The sequence below is a fragment of the Myotis yumanensis genome, unplaced genomic scaffold (genome assembly GCF_028538775.1).
Source record: "Myotis yumanensis isolate MYYU_CA2020_CCGP unplaced genomic scaffold, mMyoYum1.0.hap1 SCAF_12, whole genome shotgun sequence".
In the NCBI taxonomy this organism is placed as follows: domain Eukaryota; kingdom Metazoa; phylum Chordata; class Mammalia; order Chiroptera; family Vespertilionidae; genus Myotis; species Myotis yumanensis.
This window is the reverse complement of record NW_027223763.1, coordinates 47,006,820-47,024,939: the sequence shown is the minus strand read 5'-3', so window position 1 is coordinate 47,024,939 and position 18,120 is coordinate 47,006,820. Positions and strand designations below refer to the sequence as shown.

At 36.5% G+C, this 18,120-nt stretch overlaps 1 protein-coding gene across 5 annotated transcripts in view; it reads left to right on the top strand.

Annotated features, from left to right (window-relative positions):
- The window catches only part of RFX3 (regulatory factor X3), a 287,064-nt gene that overhangs the window by 34,226 nt on the left and 234,718 nt on the right, over positions 1-18,120 (top strand). For 2 of the 5 annotated variants that reach the window (XM_070431590.1, XM_070431585.1), the window contains exons 3-4: positions 13,794-13,852; positions 17,060-17,133. The exons of 2 other annotated variants lie outside the window; for them this stretch is intronic. In XM_070431590.1, the coding sequence (XP_070287691.1) occupies positions 17,100-17,133 (34 nt within the window). In that variant the 5' untranslated portion in view covers positions 13,794-13,852; positions 17,060-17,099. Of the gene's footprint in view, positions 1-1,866; positions 1,935-13,793; positions 13,853-17,059; positions 17,134-18,120 lie in introns of all 5 variants that reach the window. One more of the 5 variants, XM_070431586.1, reaches the window with a different exon arrangement.

Sequence of the window (18,120 nt, the reverse complement as noted above, 5' to 3'; positions counted from 1 at the left end):
TTTGCTCAAAGTTGTTCTGAAGTATTGTTTAGTCATTTAGTGTATAATAAATATGTACAATAATAATATCTCATGTCAGAAAATATATAATATTTCATAATGACAGTAAAGTAACAGGACCATTTGATAATAGGGTTAAAATTACCAAGTTCTTTTTGAGAATTCTGGTGTGTTAACTAGTAGATTATTGCATTTTTGCTGTAGGCAGCAAACACCTGTGATTATTTTAGTGATCTTTGTCTTGTCTTGTTCAAGTAACCTCAAATATGTGTATTTAGACTGTTGCCTGTTCTTATATATTGAGCTGTACCTGTTTGCTTTGTTATTTCTCTAAGTTTAATGGACCAACATAAAAATTGATGGCAACTGTTGCTTAGTGTCATCTTTACCTTTAAAGAAAAAAGAAAAACAAATAAAACTAAATCATGCCAGACAGCTATGATGCTGTTTATGATTGACTAAAGGATCAGATATACTCTACTAAATTGATTTCTGATATGGGACATATTTAGGGCAAAAAAAGATATAACATGTATAAACAAATACACTTAAGTTCCTGTATGTATAGCAGTCTTACCCTAAATTTACTTTATCAACCAATAAAAATCATTAGTTTAAAATAGCCTTGCCTGTTCTCTTCTGAACCAAAGACTTCTTTTAAAAATTTTCATAAAACTGAATAATTATGCATGTCTTATTAGTTTCCTGACCTTTGTGACCTGCTTATGTATCTTTACTTATTTATTTTTAAGAACCAAATCTTGCCAAAACCGGTTTGGCTCAGTGGATAGAGCGTCGGCCTGCGGACTGAAGGGTCCCAGGTTCGATTCCGGTCAAGGGCATATACCTGGGTTGCGGGCACATCCCCAGTAGGAGATGTGCAGGAGGCAGCCGATCGATGTTTCTCTCTCATCGATGTTTCTGGCTCCCTATATCTCTCCCTTCCTCTCTGTAAAAAAATCAATAAAATATATTAAAAAAAAAAAAAAAAAAGAACCAAATCTTATTTATTTTAAAAAGAAATGAGTAAAGTTGTGTCAGCTGCTAATCCATTTTCACTTTTACATCTCTGTATACAAGAAATTAGCAGGCTGATTCTCAGAATTGTTTGGTCTTTCATCTTTACAACTTAAAAGTACAGTTGTTGTTTTTTTCTCTCTAGTTGGTTTGGCTCAGTGGATAGAGTGTTGATCCACAGACTGAAGGGTACTGAGTTTGATTCAAATCCGGTCAAGGGCACATACCTCGGTTGCAGGCTCCATCCCAGGCCCTGGTCAGGGTGCGAATGGGAGGCAACTAATCAATGTGTCTCTCTCACATGGATGTTTCTCTCTCACTGTCTCTCCCCCTCCTATCCATTCTCTCTAAAAAAAAATCAATGGAAAAATATCCTCTGGTGAGGGTTAACAACAAAAAAAATCAATATTTAAAGGTACAGATTTTTCTAGGATTGTTTTCTGTATTATTTGTCCTAACATATTTTTCTTGATTATTAGAATAGTATGCTTATTCTTTGAAAGTTCTCTTTCCTTCCCTGTAAAATCAAAACAATATCATTTTTGGCTAAGAAGGAAGCTTTTAAAAAATATAGTCATGTAAAAAAATACCTTAAATATAATTCAGTTGTAGTATCAGATCAGTTCCTGGACTTATTGGGGTGATCACTTCATAAGTTATATGAATGTCTAATCTCTATGTTTTATACCTGAAACTAATGTAATATTGTATGTCACCTAATTAAGAAATAATGAAAAAATAATTGTTATATCACAATATTTATTCATAAACTAAATAAATAACAGCATCTAGATTTTAAATAATTTATTTTTAATATTTACCTTATTCTTCTTGCTTTTAATATTTTAGGCCACTTGATCATTCTGGCATTTTATGGTAGAGAATACATTGAGTTTGGCTCATGGAAAGAATATGAGGTAATTGATCACATGTTCTCTATAAATTTTAAACTATATGTATGCAAAATATAGAGTATTTTAACATGTCAGATAAGATCTTATGTTTGAATTTTTCAGTAACATTTTACATATACAATTTTAATTACCAAGTTCTTTTTGAGGATTTTGTTTTAAGATAGGTTTTCCTTTCCTGATGGTCAGTAGTAGTTAATACTGTGAGGAATTTTCTTTTCTTTTAGAACTTATATGTGTTTAAGAAAAAAGCAGTATTAGAGTGTTCTTCACTTTGTTATGTAGTTACAGTTATTATTTTTAAAAGTGTTGAATAACTTAGCTTTCTGTGGGACTTAGAAACCACAAGAGAACTTCTCCTTCCTACCCTCCTCCCTAACCTGCCCCAAGTAGGATTAATGGCATGCTGCGTTGAAAAGTAGTGGCTAGCACGTGTAATTTATAGGGAAATAGTAAGAAAGAGCATTGATGCTCCTATAATGGGAAATTTCTAGGCACTACTCAGGCTCATTTAATGAGAAAACAAATATCAGACCCTTTGTTAGTCTTTTCCCATCTCTTTGGTACCCATGATGCATGGGTTTGGCAGTCTAAAATGGCAGTCAGTTAAATGTACATGCTACATCCACTTCCACAATTGTTTCACACATTACCAGACATCAAGCTTATATCAGAGGGAATTCAAATTAAAGATAGTAAAATACAGCAGCTATCCGTATGTAATCAATTCAATGACATGGTAGTATTGGAGATCATTGGATTTTATTTATTTGGTGGAATAATTAGCTAACATAGTGCTGATGTCATAATTGTTCTACTCAATAATGGGTTGGTTATGTAGGAAAGTGCTAGAGTTTGGTGTGTGAACTTCTGCTTCCATTACAAAAGGCCTTAAGAAAGGTGAAAAGGGGGTGGGGGCAGGGGTGAGGGTGGGCTGGGTTGTGGGAGGGGCATCAGAGTTAGGATAAGCATTGATTTTGAGTCCATGTAAACTGTTCATCTTTAATCTTTGAGATTATATTTGCACCCAAATTACTTTCTTACCTTTCCACATAGTTGAAATGAAATCGCCAGTCCTTTTAAGATGATAAAACATTGCTATTTTAACATTTCTTCAGTCTTCAGTTCCTATGAGAAGATAAATGTATAATCTCTTGGTTAAGAAACTTAACCGAGACTCAAGAAAAATTAAGTGGAGCTGTATCCTCCGTTTCAAAACTGTTGTTTTATAGGAGTCCTCCAAAGAGTGCACCAGATACTCCCTGATGTGTGTTCCAAGTTTTTATACTTTTTTAAATATAAAGTTGTAAGAAAGAGAAATTGAATATTTTGTGTCTTAGACATTTGTAACATGATTTATAACAAAAAATGATGCATTTATTTACAGAAGTTATAATTTAATAGTTTTAATAATCTTTATCATGCTATATTTAAAGGGATATAGTACCAACTCTTTCAAATCGTTTTCTAAGAAATCTTGCAACTTCATCATATTTCTCAAACCATTTGAATTGTCTGTATCAAACAGATAAATCTGACATTCTTTTTCCTTATCACTCAGGATTTACATATGAACCTAATAACTGTGAAAGCTTGTATGGGCCTGGAGAAAAAAAAAAGTTTCCATAGTATAGTTCTCTTAAAATTGCTTACAAATAATGTTTATTAAAAATAGTTTAGAGAAAATGTAAAGTAAAACCCAAAAGATGTGTGGGTAGAATCCTTCTCTTGTATTATTCCAAGAAACAATAGAGAACGATTCTATATGTGTCTATCTGTCCCACTTTTTCTTTTAATATGATTTTTGGACCATTCACTTTGATAGCATTAAAATCCTTTATTATATGTGAAATAAGGTAGTTGACTTGTATAGGGGAGTGATAGGGAAGGAAATGTTTGTTTTTACATATTATATAGCATATACTTTACATTTATATAGATCACACTTTACAAAGTTCTTTTGTGTGTGTGTAACATCTTTTTTTAAAAATTATATTTTTATTGATTTCAGAGAGGAAGGAAGAGGGAAAGAGAGATAGAAACATCAATGATGAGAGAGAATCATTGACTGGCTGCCTCCTGCATGCCCCCCACTGGGGATCAAGCCCGCAACCCAGCCATGTGCCCCTGACCGGAATCGAACCTGGGGACCCTTCAGTCTGCAGGCCGATGCTCTATCCACGGAGCCAAACCGGCCAGAGCTTGTGTGTGTAGCATCTTATTTAACTTTTCCCAGCTGGTCAGTTAGAGGGTAGGGGTTGTCTCCATAATATGGATGGGCAAACCAGAGACCCAGCAAGATTCTAGCATGCGAGCCGAGATCTTGTGACTTTTACTCTGGCATTCTTATCCACTATAAAAGTAATTATATTCAAATTATTCAATAATTCAAATTCGATTTTCCAGTCATAAAAGTTCTTCAGGAGCCACCTTGGGACTATTGGTCGCCTGTAGAGCAGGTCCCTTCTGGACTTTTTTCCTTTGAATAGTATTTCATTGGGAGATAGGATTTCAGAGCTATTCTGCTTTCATTTTTGCAAAGACTGTAAATTAGAGTAGCAATCTATGCCTCAGTTTTGTTCTTGCATTCTACTAAAAGTGATGATCAAGGTTATATACCTTTTCCTTACTGGCACTGTAGAGTTAGAAACAAGTGTTAAGCCTGGCATTTCTTTTACTTCTGTTCCTCTTCAACTAAGTTAATTTACTGAATTAACATAGTACACAGGATATACAAGATACTAGCTTTTTACCAGGGCCAATGACAATTGGTGTTTTTTTTTTTATATTTTATTGATTTTTTTTTTTTTTTTTTACAGAGAGGAAGGGAGAGGGATAGACAGTCAGAAACATCGATGAGAGAGAAACATCGATCAGCCGCCTCCTGCACACTCCCCATCGGGGATGTGCCCACAACCAAGGCACATGCCCCTGACCAGAATCAAACCCGGGACCCCTGAGTCCGCAGGCCGACGCTCCATCCACTGAGCCAAACCGGTTAGGGCATGACAGTTGGTTTTAAAATAGTAGTATAGGGTAATGTTCAATTATTTTTTTCACAGTTCATTCTGAACATAGAGAGGCACTTTAAAGGGCAGCAAAAATGGATATTGACAAGAGTGAGGAAAGATTGAAGCCATGATAGTTACTCATTTTGCCTGGGGAAAGGAGGGGAGAAAACTTAAAATCTGTTTTCAAATGTATTTGTTTTTCTCTTTTTTTTGTTACAAACTTGCAGTGAAAATCAAAGTAGCAAAATGACAGGTATGTTAGAGACTTGTGATCGTCTTAAAAGCCCGGCTGAAATAGAATGAGTTTAAATTATAGAAAGGGTAATTTTAATTTGTCATAAAGAATACACCCCCTAAAAAGTCAATGAACTCTGGAATGGTAGAGATATTTGGGAGGTTAAACCCCTTAAAAAGATTCATGACCAGGATGGTTATTCAACTAAATATACATTTTATCTTTAAAATCTCTCCCAAATTTAAAGTTCTTTGACTTTTGACTATAATTGTGTTGCTAATTGCTTGGAAACTTAATGCAATATGCACATGAATATACTGTTACAACTAAAGAGGATACATGTAATTTATGGATATCCTTTTATTATTTTTTTCAGAGATAAATTAAGATAAAAATTGCAAGTGCATTTCAAATTTTGGAGTATATAAAGAACTATAATGCATTTAATCTAAGAGATAATATAAATTTAATCTTATGTGCACTTAAAAAATACTTGATAGAAATACAAAGGAAGCTAACAGTCAAGAATGTGAGAATAAAGCTCTATCCTTTATCAAAGTAGTCTAGAGCAAACAGCTTATAGGTTTTTGAGTTAGTCAAACCTGAGCTTGAATCTTGGTTCACCCACTTATTAATTCAATATCTTTATGTAATATGGGATAATAACTGTTGCCTTACAGACTTGTAAAAATTAAATAAGGGATATATGTGAAGTACATAATCCAATGCTTGGCACAGAGTAGTGCTAATAAGTGATAGTTCTCTTCATTTCCCCCGTAAGTCTTATAGTTTCTCTGGAAGTTTGGTTCAGGAAACCAGTAGACAGGGAGGAGATAAATGGGCATATTTTGGAGATAGGGTTCAATATACTTCTTGCATTTACTATTTAATTTTTCAAATTTTACTGCATCCTGCTATAGTCCACAAGAATTTATTGCTTTTTTAAATTAAGGAGAAACCACTTTTGGACCTACCTTGAGCAAAAGCTTCATTATCAGACCCACTTTTAGGAAGAAAGCTATATAGAGTTGTAAGTAGGAGGAAACCACATGTAAAATAGAAAATATGAAACATCTTCAGATCTTAACTCCTGGAGAAACTCCCTTTTATCAAAAGGAAGTGAATGTTTACTTAAGAGTTCAGTGTGATACATGCATTATTTTCTTTCAATTTAGGGTCCATCAGTTCTCATTTTGTTTTATTTTAATTAACATAATTGTCTCAGATTCCCTTCTAACCACTACTTACCCCACCCCTCCCTCCTACCCCAGCTAACACAAGTCAGCTTTACTACTATAGTTATCTTGTATTTCCTTTGTTAATCTATATTAATAAAAGCCTATGTGGTCATCACGCCCTCACGCTGTGATGCCCTCAGGCTGTAACAATCTGTCACCAGGAGACTGCATGCATAGCAGGCGAGCGCGGGTAGGCGGGGACTTGACACTATGTGCGCAGCACGGAGGTGGGTCCTGGCGGCTCTGCATGGCGCAGAGGCAGGACCCCCCGGCTCTGGCCTACCTTTTTGGGGCAATCTATCAAGGAGCCCTGGATGGGTGGGCGGGGCCTACCTCTTTGGGGAGATCAATCGCGGGGCTCCTGCACTGTGAGAGGGCACAAGCCAGACTGGGGAACACCCCCCCCCCCCAAGTGCATGAATTTTGTGCACTGGGCCTCTAGTTTTATAATGATAACCAGTATTTATTAAGTGCTACCCATTTGAGAGGCACTGAGTAAATACCTTATATATACTCACTTAACCTTCACATTCTCTCTCTGAGGGAAGTAGATCCTACAGACCCATGATTCCTTATATTCACTTGTGAATTTCAAAAGGCTTTAAAAAATCACCAGTTCCCTAAGTTTGTGGCAAAACTAATTTAGCCTCAAAACAACTCATGGGTTTTTGAGTTAGTCAAACCTGAACACTTGGAACGTTCATTCATTTAGCTACAGGAATGTTAATGTGTGTGATTATGGGTTGCTGTTCTAGATCCACTTGGGGTGTAAGATATCTGGTAGTACTTTCTAAAATTCAAGCATTTCTAAGTCATGTGACATATCTGGCCCAGGGGCTAAGAATAGGGTGTTGTGAACCTGTTTCATTATTCTGTTTTATATATGAGAAGACCGATGCTGGAGGATGTTCAGTAAATTGCCAGGGTTTGAATGGTATGTTAAGATGTTAAGTAAATTACTCAGGTAATGCATGGTAAAGCCAAACTTAAACCCAGCAGTCTTATTCCGGATCCCAGACTTTAAAACCGCAACACTGTTTTGCCACCCAGTTGCCAAGGCAAGATTGAGCTTAGTTGGCACAATGTTTATGTCTTAAGTTGACACAATTGCTTAGTTTTACTAATAGAGGAAGGTGTATACGAAAATAACCCTCTTATAATTTATATTTGGGTGTGGAATGTTATGCTTTTCTACAATCTCGGATGGATGTATCTGATCCTAAAAGTCCCCTAAATATAATGAGCACAGTCACAAAGACCTCTTGTGTCAAAGTAGAAAACTGTCTAATTTCTCTTTTGTCACTTTTCATTATTTTATATTGTCTCTCACTCAAGCTAGAAGTTGCTTGTTTTGACTTTGTTCAACAAATAATTATTTAATGCCTGCTATATAGTAGGCTAGAAATACAATAATGAACAAGAAAATTTGTTTCCTGTCTTAATGGGGACACTATTGTCATTGTGGATGGGACAGTACTTGGTGGGATCCCCACGTAGCAGCATGTTTAGCATATGTGGTCCAAAGTGGCTCCCCAATTGTTGTGGCAACCTAAGTGGCCCCCAGAGTTTCCAGAGTCCCCAGATGGGGAACAGGGTAGTGGTATACCTGGATGTCATTCACAGTCAGTCCTGAGGATAGTAGCTGTTCATTTGCTCATCCACTATCCAGGTTGAATAATTAATTTATTTTAAGCATTTCTTTTTCTAGAATCCTGGCTTCATTCAATGTAAACAGAGCTGAGAAAGCTACCAAACAAGTAACTACCCTGCTCACACTCTGGGTGCAATAACTAACGGAAAAGCAAGATTAATTGTGGGTACATTTAACCATGGTTAATTGAAAATTCCCATTATACTTTATAAATAACGAGCATAAGTTAGGCTCCTAAGTTAACATACCAAGTGATGCTGGATTTTTTGAGTGATAGAATCAAAGTCTCTAGGACTTTACATATACAAGTTATTTTACAAAGATATAATATAGCATATTTATGCCAAGTATATTCTATAGCACACAAACATTTCTGCTTTAATTTTTGAAGTGACATTTTTTCTAAAAAATATTTTTATATTTTAATTGATTTCAGAGAGGAATTAAGAGAGAGAGAGAGAGAGAGAGATCCATGATGAGAGAGAATCATGGATTGGATGCCTCCTGCAAGTTCCCCACTGGGGATCAAGCCCACAACCTGGGCATGTGCCCTTGACTGGAATCGAACCTGGGACCTTTCGGTTCGCAGGCCGACACTCTATCCACTGAGCCAAACAGGCCAGGGCAGAAGTGACATTTTTGATTTCTAGAAATCATAAATTCAAATGATTTGTGGATAGAAACTACTTGATTTTGAATTTATCATTTGAAAGGAATAAATATATATTTTCATTTGGTATCCACATCAGCTGATTTTTAATTAGCATTTTACATTAAAGTAATAACACTTGAAAGTTTATGGGACCTCGGGTTTATGACAGTTGACATCATCCTATATAATAAAAGGCTAATATGCAAATAAACTAAGTGGCGGAACAACTGATTGTTATGACATGCACTGACCACCATGGGGCAGACGCTCAATGCAGGGGCTGTTTCCTGGTGGTCAGTGTGCTCCCACAGGAGCCGGGCTCACGGCTGGCAAGCACAGCGGTGGTGGTGGAGGGAGCGAGCCTAAACGAGCAGTCGGATATCCCCTGAGGGGTCCCGGACTGTGAGAGGGTGCAGGCCAGGCTGAGGGAACCTGTCCCTCCCCACCCCCAGTGTCCAAATGTCGTTCACCAGGCCTCTAGTTTTAAATAAAAATAATTTTATTGTATTATGATCACAAAAATTACATATGCTCATTGTAAAACATTCTGAAAATTCAGAAAGTTACAAAGAAAGAAGAAAGCAAAAAGCAAAAAAATACCATCATCATTCTGCTTGATGATGACTACACATCTGCTCACGAGATTACTGTCACATTTTCTCAGGATTCCTGTCGCAGTGAGTGCATCTGTGCTCACATTGGTGCTCTCGTCTGTGCTTCTGCTCATGCATTTGCTCTCCTTTACAAATTCAAACCTTATAAAAATTGGGTCATAAAATTTGTTTAACTTTGACAATCATATCTTAAACATCCTTTCATGGTAATAACCTTTTCTATCTCTTTATTGGCATTATATGAATGTATCAATTTAAGCAATGTGCAGGGGTGGGCAAACTTTTTGACTCGAGGGCCACAATTGGTTCTTAAACTGGACTGGAGGGGATGGAGTGTTTGTGTGAACTAATATAAATTCAAAGTAAACATCATTACATAAAAGGGTACGGTCTTTTTTTTTTTTTAGTTTTATTCATTTCAAACGGGCCGAATCCGGCCCGCAGGCCGTAGTTTGCCCACGGCTGCTCTAGACATTTAGGATGGTCTCTTGTATTGATATTATGATTAATTGTATGTGCATCTTTGTGCAGGTATTTATTTCCTTTATATAAATTCTTAGGAATGGAATCGCTGGCTAGAAGATCTGGGCACATTTTGAATGTTTTTATCAACCAGCAGATTGATTTCTAGAAAGGTCATACCATTGTATGCTCTCTAACACTGAACATGATCAATCTTCGTAAATTTTTTTTTTGTATTTTTGCCAATCTGATAGTTGAATAAAAATCTCACTTTGATTTGCATTTTTAAATAATGAATGACTAAAAAAAATTAAAAGCATGTTTATCAACCATTTGTATTTTTTTGTTGACTATCCATTTATATCTTTAGCCCATTTTCCTGTTGAGCAGTTTCTTTTGTTCCTCCTCCTCCTTTTAAATTTTAAGACCTCTTCATAATATAAGGATGTGAACTTTTATTTGTCATTCATAATGCACGTATTTTGCCATTTAAAAATATTTGCTGTTTTTTGTTTTATTTTAGAGATACGTTGGTATCACTGTTTTCCACTTGGTATTTCCACGTTTTAATATGACCGTTATAATTCATAATGACTTGGTAGATGGATTAAGGATTAGACCTTTAAAAAAATGAAGATACTTTTTAGACGGGAAACAGTTTTTGCAGATGATAAAGGTGATGAATTGCTCATGTAATTATGTATGTTTGCTGTGATTACAGTTTCAATTGCTGCATATAAAATAGAAATTATGTGAGGGAGATATTTTACTATAGTTGAAAGACTCCTTACTTTAAATGTCAGACAGTCCTGGCTTTATTTATTTGTTCTTTAACTTAGACAACAAATGTTTAAGTACCTATTATATATTAAAAATTCATAATGGTTTCTCTATTTACTGCTGTGTGACCAGGGCAGTTTACCTAACTAATCAGTATTTTGACTCAATTTATTTATTTTTAAAAGAGGGATAATACCTATCTTGTTGACTTATTGTAAGGATTATAGTTTACCTGAGGTATCTAAGAGCACCTGACATGATCAGACAACAATAAACATTTAGTGTTGGTGTTGTTATTCTTTATAGTAACAGAACATAGGGTACTTTTAGCCTGTTATTATACTATATAACAGTGATGGTGAACCTATGACACGCGTGTCAGAGGTGACACGCAAACTCATTTTTTTGGTTGATTTTTCTTCGTTAAATGGCATTTAAATATATAAAATAAATATCAAAAATATAAGTCTTTGTTTTACTATGGTTGCAAATATAAAAAAAATTCTATATGTGACACGGCACCAGAGTTAAGTTAGGGTTTTTCAAAATGCTGACACGCCAAGCTCAAAAGGTTCGCCATCACTGCTATATAATATCATTGCTGTGGTAGTAATTTAGCATATGGGGTAATTAACTATGGTTATTATAATTTTACTAGAGGCCCGGTGCATGAAAATTCATGCTGGAAGGAGGTCCCTCAGCCTGGCCTGCCCCCTCTTACAGTCCGGGAGCCCTCAGGGGCAGGAGGCGACCCAGCGATCAGGGGAAGGTGATGCCCCCATCACACCTCTGCTGCTGCCACTGCCGGCAGCACAAGCCTCGGCCAGCCCTGGTTACCTGAGCCTCGGGCAGCCCTGGGTGGCTGGGCAGCCAATAGCTGAGGCTTGCTTGCACCTCGGGCCAGCCCTGGGCAGCTGGGCAGCCGACAGCCAAGGCTTACCTGCGCCTCAGGCTGGCCCTGGGCGACTGGAGGGCTGAGGGGACTGGGAGACTCTGGAGGCAGGAGTGCGGCAAGGCCGGGCCCGCCTGCCGCCCCGGCGGGGCTGAGGGGACTGGGCACCGTCATCTTGTGGCTGTGGGCACCGCCATCTTTGGGGGCATGGCAGTCAATTAGCATATTCCCTCCTTATTGGCATTTGGCGCTGCCATCTTTGAGGGTGGGGCAGTCAATTAGCATATTCCCTCTTTATTGGCTGTGGGTGCTGCCATCTTTGTGATGGTGTGAGGGTCAATTAGCATATTCCCTCTTTATTAGATAGGATTAATAGAGAGAATAGAGCCTACCTAGGTTGACTATACTTAGGATCTGTTAGATGAATAATACTTTCTTATTTTTGTATAGCAGTTTAGTTTTCAAAGCTTTTTATTCATTTCTTGTCTTATTTGTCCCATACAGTTTTCCTTTAAGATAAGCAGGGCCTGTAGATTTTTCCATTTTACAACTGAGGAGCTGAAACTTGGAGAGGATAATTGACTTATCCAAGGTCATATGGCTTATAAGTGATTAATCAGGTTCATATTTTCTCCCACCTATATTTAAGATTCTCACTGAATCTAGATTGACGCTCAGTATGGGAAGGCACAGAGAATGGAATCTATACTAATAAAACGGTAATATGCTAATTAGACCAGACATCTTCTGGACATCTTTCCGGAAAAAGCCACGGTGGCAATTAGGGGCGATCATGTGGGCAGGGGAGAGCAGTTATGGGCGATCAGGCAGGCAGGCAGAGTGGTTAGGAGCGATCAGGCAGGCAGGCAGGTGAGCGGTTAGGAGCCAGTGGTCCCAGATTGTGAGAGGGATGTCCCACTGCCTGAGGGGTCCCGGATTGGAGAGGGTGCAGGCCGGGCTGAGGGACCCCCCCCCCCCCTCCGTGCACGAATTTTGTGCACTGGGCCTCTAGTTTGACTATAATTGCCTAGTCTTCATTTAGCTTTAACCATTTTATAGTTCTTTGTATTGTTCCCATTTCAGTCATGTGAACATTGGCCTTAATGTCTTAGTTGTCTATGGCAGTGATTTAAAAAAAGAAGGGAGGGAGGGAGGGGTGGAGGGAGGAAGGGAAAGTTTATCTGATAATATATACTTGGGAGCAAGATCTCAAATGCTCCCTATAGCTGTGATTTTTAACCTTTCTTAAAAAATCTCATGGCACACACAAACTAATTACTAAAATTTTGCAGCACACCAAAAAATATGTTTTTTGCTGATCTGATAAAAACATACGTATAATTTTGATTGATATAAAAAAACTAGTAATTATCTACCTTTTTTGCTCCAAAGTGACTTTCTAAAAATCAGTTGCCTATACTTGTATATAAGGATTTCTGGTACCAAGAATTAGCTAATCAGATGTAACCCTTTTATGTGATGTGACCAATAAGATGCAACTGTATTATATGACCTATGTATTTATGGTTCAAGACAGGGCGTTCATACTGGATAGCTATTGTTGTATTTATTGTGGTCTTTTTTTTTTTAAATTTGACAATCTAAGGGAAAAGAGGTCAGTACCCCTGACTAGTTAGGTGTTGCATGTTTCAGAAATCTTTGCAGCATACCAGTTGAAAATTGCTGTTCTGTAGCATTGATGGTGGTTATAGTGAATCACACCTCTGGATATTCATGCCCATGTGAAGTCCCTTTCCTTTCAATCGGGACTGGGCCAATAGCTTATTTTACAAAACAGAATGCCACAAAATTAAACTCCTCCAGGTCTGGATGTAAGCCCTAAGAAGGCCACCTCGTTTTGGCTTTAGTGTTTTGGGAGACCTGAATCATCATGTAAGAAATCTGGCTACCTTCCCAGAGACACCATTTGGAAAAGAGGTCACATGGAGACAGAGAGGCCTTGAGATTGCGTGGAAATAGCAACCTAGTTATCCTAGTATTCTAGCTGAGTCCACCTCCCCCCTGCCAGCTGAAAGTAATCACGAGTAACCATCAGCAGGAGAATCAGAAGTGCCTAGGTAAGCCCAGCTTAGCCTGCAGCATTACAAACAAATGGTTGTTTTTCTTGAGCCAGTAAGTTTGGGGGTGGTTTGTTACACAACAATAAAAAAAGCAAAAGAAGCATAACAGTGTTCTTGAAAACAAAAGTTTTGCTAAAGGATATTTACTTTGCTTGTCCTCTTTTGACAGTTTTGGTCTTTTCATGGCTTGCAAATATCATGCAATATTGAAGAGAGATAATAGTAATAAATAATTCTTTTCCTTTACAGAAGCTCACCTTATTCTACCACAACTACATGGGTTTGGCTGATACTTGGGTGAATCTGAGGTAAACCAATCTCTCCATACTGATTCTCTTCAGAGAGATCTCAGGCAATAGGGTTGCTGTCTATGTTCAGGGCTCTGATTCCTCTTCTCCGTTAAGTTTCTCCCTCTCAGTCTTTTGTGACTCTTTTCTCCCTATCAGAGTTGTTGGATTTGGCCTGGGTCAGCCAGGTAAGATAAGATGGAGTAGTCTTTCTTCCTCACTTGCACTTATATCTGTTATCCAGAAAAGACTTGGGCAAGTCTTTTGGGGCTGAAAGTGGATCTAAGACCAGGAGTCACCTTATTTTTGATCATTTACTTATTAATTAGCAGGGAATATATTGAGCCATTGCTCATGCAATTTATTTTTTCCTCTCAGAGAATAGAGTCTCTACTATTGAACTTTAAATATTGAAATATAGTTTTTTTTCATGTTTCTACTAGAGATAAGAATCAATGGTCCAAAAATTTATAAGTATAAATTTTTAAACAAATTTTTTGTTAAAATAATTTTTGTGTTTAAAACTACAAGAAGATAGATTTAAAATTCCAGAGATTGATTGGCTTTCACATTGGTGGAGCGAGGGCCTCCTTTTATTTGCTCAAACAACAAAAACATGGACAAAACAATTACAACCAACCATTTCAGAATTCTGGCAGTTAACCAGAGAATGAACTGAAAATCCATGGCCCAAGAGAAAACTACTGAACCATGAGAAGACAGTGGAGCCTGTGACATTTTAACTTGAGGCGATTTCCATCTTTCCTCTTTCCCCAGCTTAGTGATATAGCAAAAGCTGGCAGCATTACAGACCAGACAGTGGAGAGATCTGACCACTTTTGGATATTCATTAAAAACACCAGCTCCAAAGCACAGTTGATATGCTGTCCAAGCTTGCAGCTCCCTGGGAAAACTATTCTCAGAGAGTGGTTGACTATTTGATTTGACTCAGAGTTCAGCCCAGTTGGGGGAAGAAGAGGCCCATCAGGGCTTTGCTGAAACAATAGCAACTGTTGGTAACATATCCACTGCTTAAGGCTGTGATTTCAGTTGGGGCAAACAAGTGTCTGCCCAGGATTTTAAAAGGAAATCTTGGAGAATTAGCCAACCCTAGGGAATTTGGAAAAGCTCCAACGTATTCCTGGGGATCTGAAAGGTTGCACAATGTGCACAGCTGTGCACCTGCCCAGGAAAGACCTGGGGAAGGAGATCACCTATGGCTGAGGTTTTATGTAAGTAGGAAAAGAAAGCTAGGGCTGTCTTATAAACTGTCTGCATTTCAAACGTGTGACTACTCATAAAAATTCCTTGGGCAAATAATGGAAGACATATAGGCAAACATTTAAGGAAATTCTCTAACCAATCATTGGTTGACCACTAAGTTATACTGACCTAGTGTGACTCCTAAAAAGCCAGGCTTAAAAATAAAAATAGAACTTAAAAAAAATTAGAGAGCTCAGTGGCCAGCACACTACAGGGAACACAGAATCTACAAAATGAGTTCATAAAAGTGCTAAACTATTTGTAGTGTCATCAATAAAAACAAAATCGGTGTTAAAAAATCTTGGTGGGGCAGTGTGGAGAATTTCATACTACAGTTGTTAAAATACATTATCTAAAATGTTCAGTTTTGAACAAAAAATTGAGACATGCAAGAAATAGGAAAGTATGCCACATACACAGGAAAGAAAACCACAAAAATCTGCTAAAAGAATTAATGTCCCATCGAGATCTCAGATCTGGGCTTAATAAGACAGACTTTAAGTCAGTTTTTATAAATATGTTCAAAGATCTAAATGATACCATGTAAAGAATTAAAGGAAGGTATAAGAATGATGTCTTGCTAAAGAGAATATCAATCAACATAGAAATTATTGGAAAAGTACCATATGAAAATTCTGAAGTTTAAAAGTATAATAACTGAAATGAAAATTTACTAGTTGGGCTTAACAGATAGGAGTTGACAAATGAAATAATTTGTCAATTTAAAGATTATTCACTAGAGATTATCCATTGTGAGGAATAGTAAGAAAATAAAAATGAACAGAGCTTAACAAGATCTATGGGGTGTCATCAAGTGTGTCAACGTATGCATAATTGAAGTCCCAAAAGAAATAATGGCAGAAGACTTAATTTAAAATATTAGTCTACACATTAAATAACTCAGTGTACTTTAAGTTAAATAGTGCTATCCACAGTTAGACACATCATAGTCAAATGTACAAAAGTGAAAGAAATTTTAAAAGCAGTAAGAAAAAAATAACATATAAAGATATAGTTTGTTTGACATTAATTAAAAAAAAAGAAAGGGAAGGGAATGGAGGTATATTGCAGGAAAAACATTTATATAGGAATTCAAACTAGAATGTTTTAGGTTAAAATGCTAATTGTAAATTCGAGGGCATTCACTTAAGGAAATAACACAAAAAAATTAGTGACAAACAAGGAATGAAAAAGGTACATTAGAAAATATCTAACACAAAAAGGGCAGGAATTAAGGGATATATCATATTACAGAGCTGAAATATTCTCTTAGAGAGGTTATAATGTGTAATTTTCACATTAAATCATGTATTTATATAATTTTTACCAGTAGAACATTTTGATTCGTGGAGCCTCTTAAGGACTTAATTTTATGATACTACTAGACACTTCTCAATAGATTTTAAAAATATGGTATAAGAAAAATGCACCAAAGTCAAGTCAGTGTAAAAAGATTTTATTAACCTTAGTTCTTAAATTGTGGCTTTGTTTTCCTGGAGATGAAACAGCAGTATACAGAAATGAGAGATACCTTTGATTTTGTTTCTAAAATTTGAGTATGGAAAATTTAGTTATTTTCTTCCTCGAAAATGTTGGGGGAGAAAGATGAACAAAGGACTTCGGAGGATAGATGAGATAATGGGAAAAAAGGTTATGCACATAAAAAAGGGCTGTTGAAAATAGAAATATCCTGGGCAGAATATTTCAGAAGTCTTGAGAAGTATTTTTTTTGTCCACCTTTTCATATATTATTGGTTCTGTTCTCCAAAGGTGCCCAGCCCAGTGGAGATGTGATCTTATATGCATAGAAACTTAAACCCATGTTTAGCTTTTTGGTGTGAAGAAAGTTTACTTACATCAAACAATATATGCAATTTCCTTATTATAGAAAAAGTGTTTTAAATGAATTTTCTTACAAATGAGTTAAACAATCATTTAAAAATGAAATTCTCAATTTGTTTTCAGTCCCAGGACAGTTGAAGAATAAAGCATAGTTGCATCAGTAATGATGACTCACTCAACTGGGAGCATCTCTCTGGGTGAGAATAAGTAAGATTTTTAAAAGACCTCTGAACAGTTTTGATATGGTATACCTCCTTTTCATTATAAATTATAAATTTAAACCATAGATTGAAACCATTATAGAAATTGGTATTATTAAGAGATGACAAAGATTAAATTTAATCTACTCATGTGAAAACTGTTTTTTCTTCAGTGATATTAAACCTCTCCAACACTTCTATTAACCTTACCAGAGTTTTCAAGACATTTTTATTCTTAGTTTTTTAAAACCTTATTAACTGTTAAGTGTGCAGTACAATAGAGTTAACTATATGCATACAGATCCCTAGAACTTTTTCATGTTACAAACGGAAACCCTCTACCCTTTGAAGAATAACTCCCTTTTCTCCTTTCCCTCGGCCTCTGGTAATCACTGTTCTACTTTCTAAGAGTTTGACTACTTTAGATGTTTTATGTAAGTGGAGTCATGCAGTGTGAGTGTTTTTGTGACTGTCTTATTTTACTTAGCATAATGTCCTCAAGGTTTATCCATATTGTAGCGTATGTCAGATTCCCTTCTTTTTTTTTTTTTAGGCTGAGTTATGTTCAATTGTATTTGTATATTACATTTTCTTTATTCATCCACCAATGGGCATTTAGGTTGCTTTCACCTCTTGGCTATTGTGAATAATGCCACATTGATCATGGGTGTACAAATATCTCTTAGAAATCTTGCTTTTAATTCTTCTGGGATATACTAGTATGTCCAGAAATGGGATTGCTAGATTGTATAGCATTCTGTTTTTAATTTTTTTAGGAACTTCCATACTATTTTTTATAATAACTGCATCATTTTACATTCCCACCAACAGCACACAAGGGTTCTAATTTCTCCAGAGTCTTACCAACACTTGTTATTTTGTTTTTTAAGAAATAAAAAATATATATATTGGCCATCCTAATCATTCCTGGGTTCTTAACTTACTGCTAACATGTAAGGCCTTTATTTTGTTTACTTATTTTTC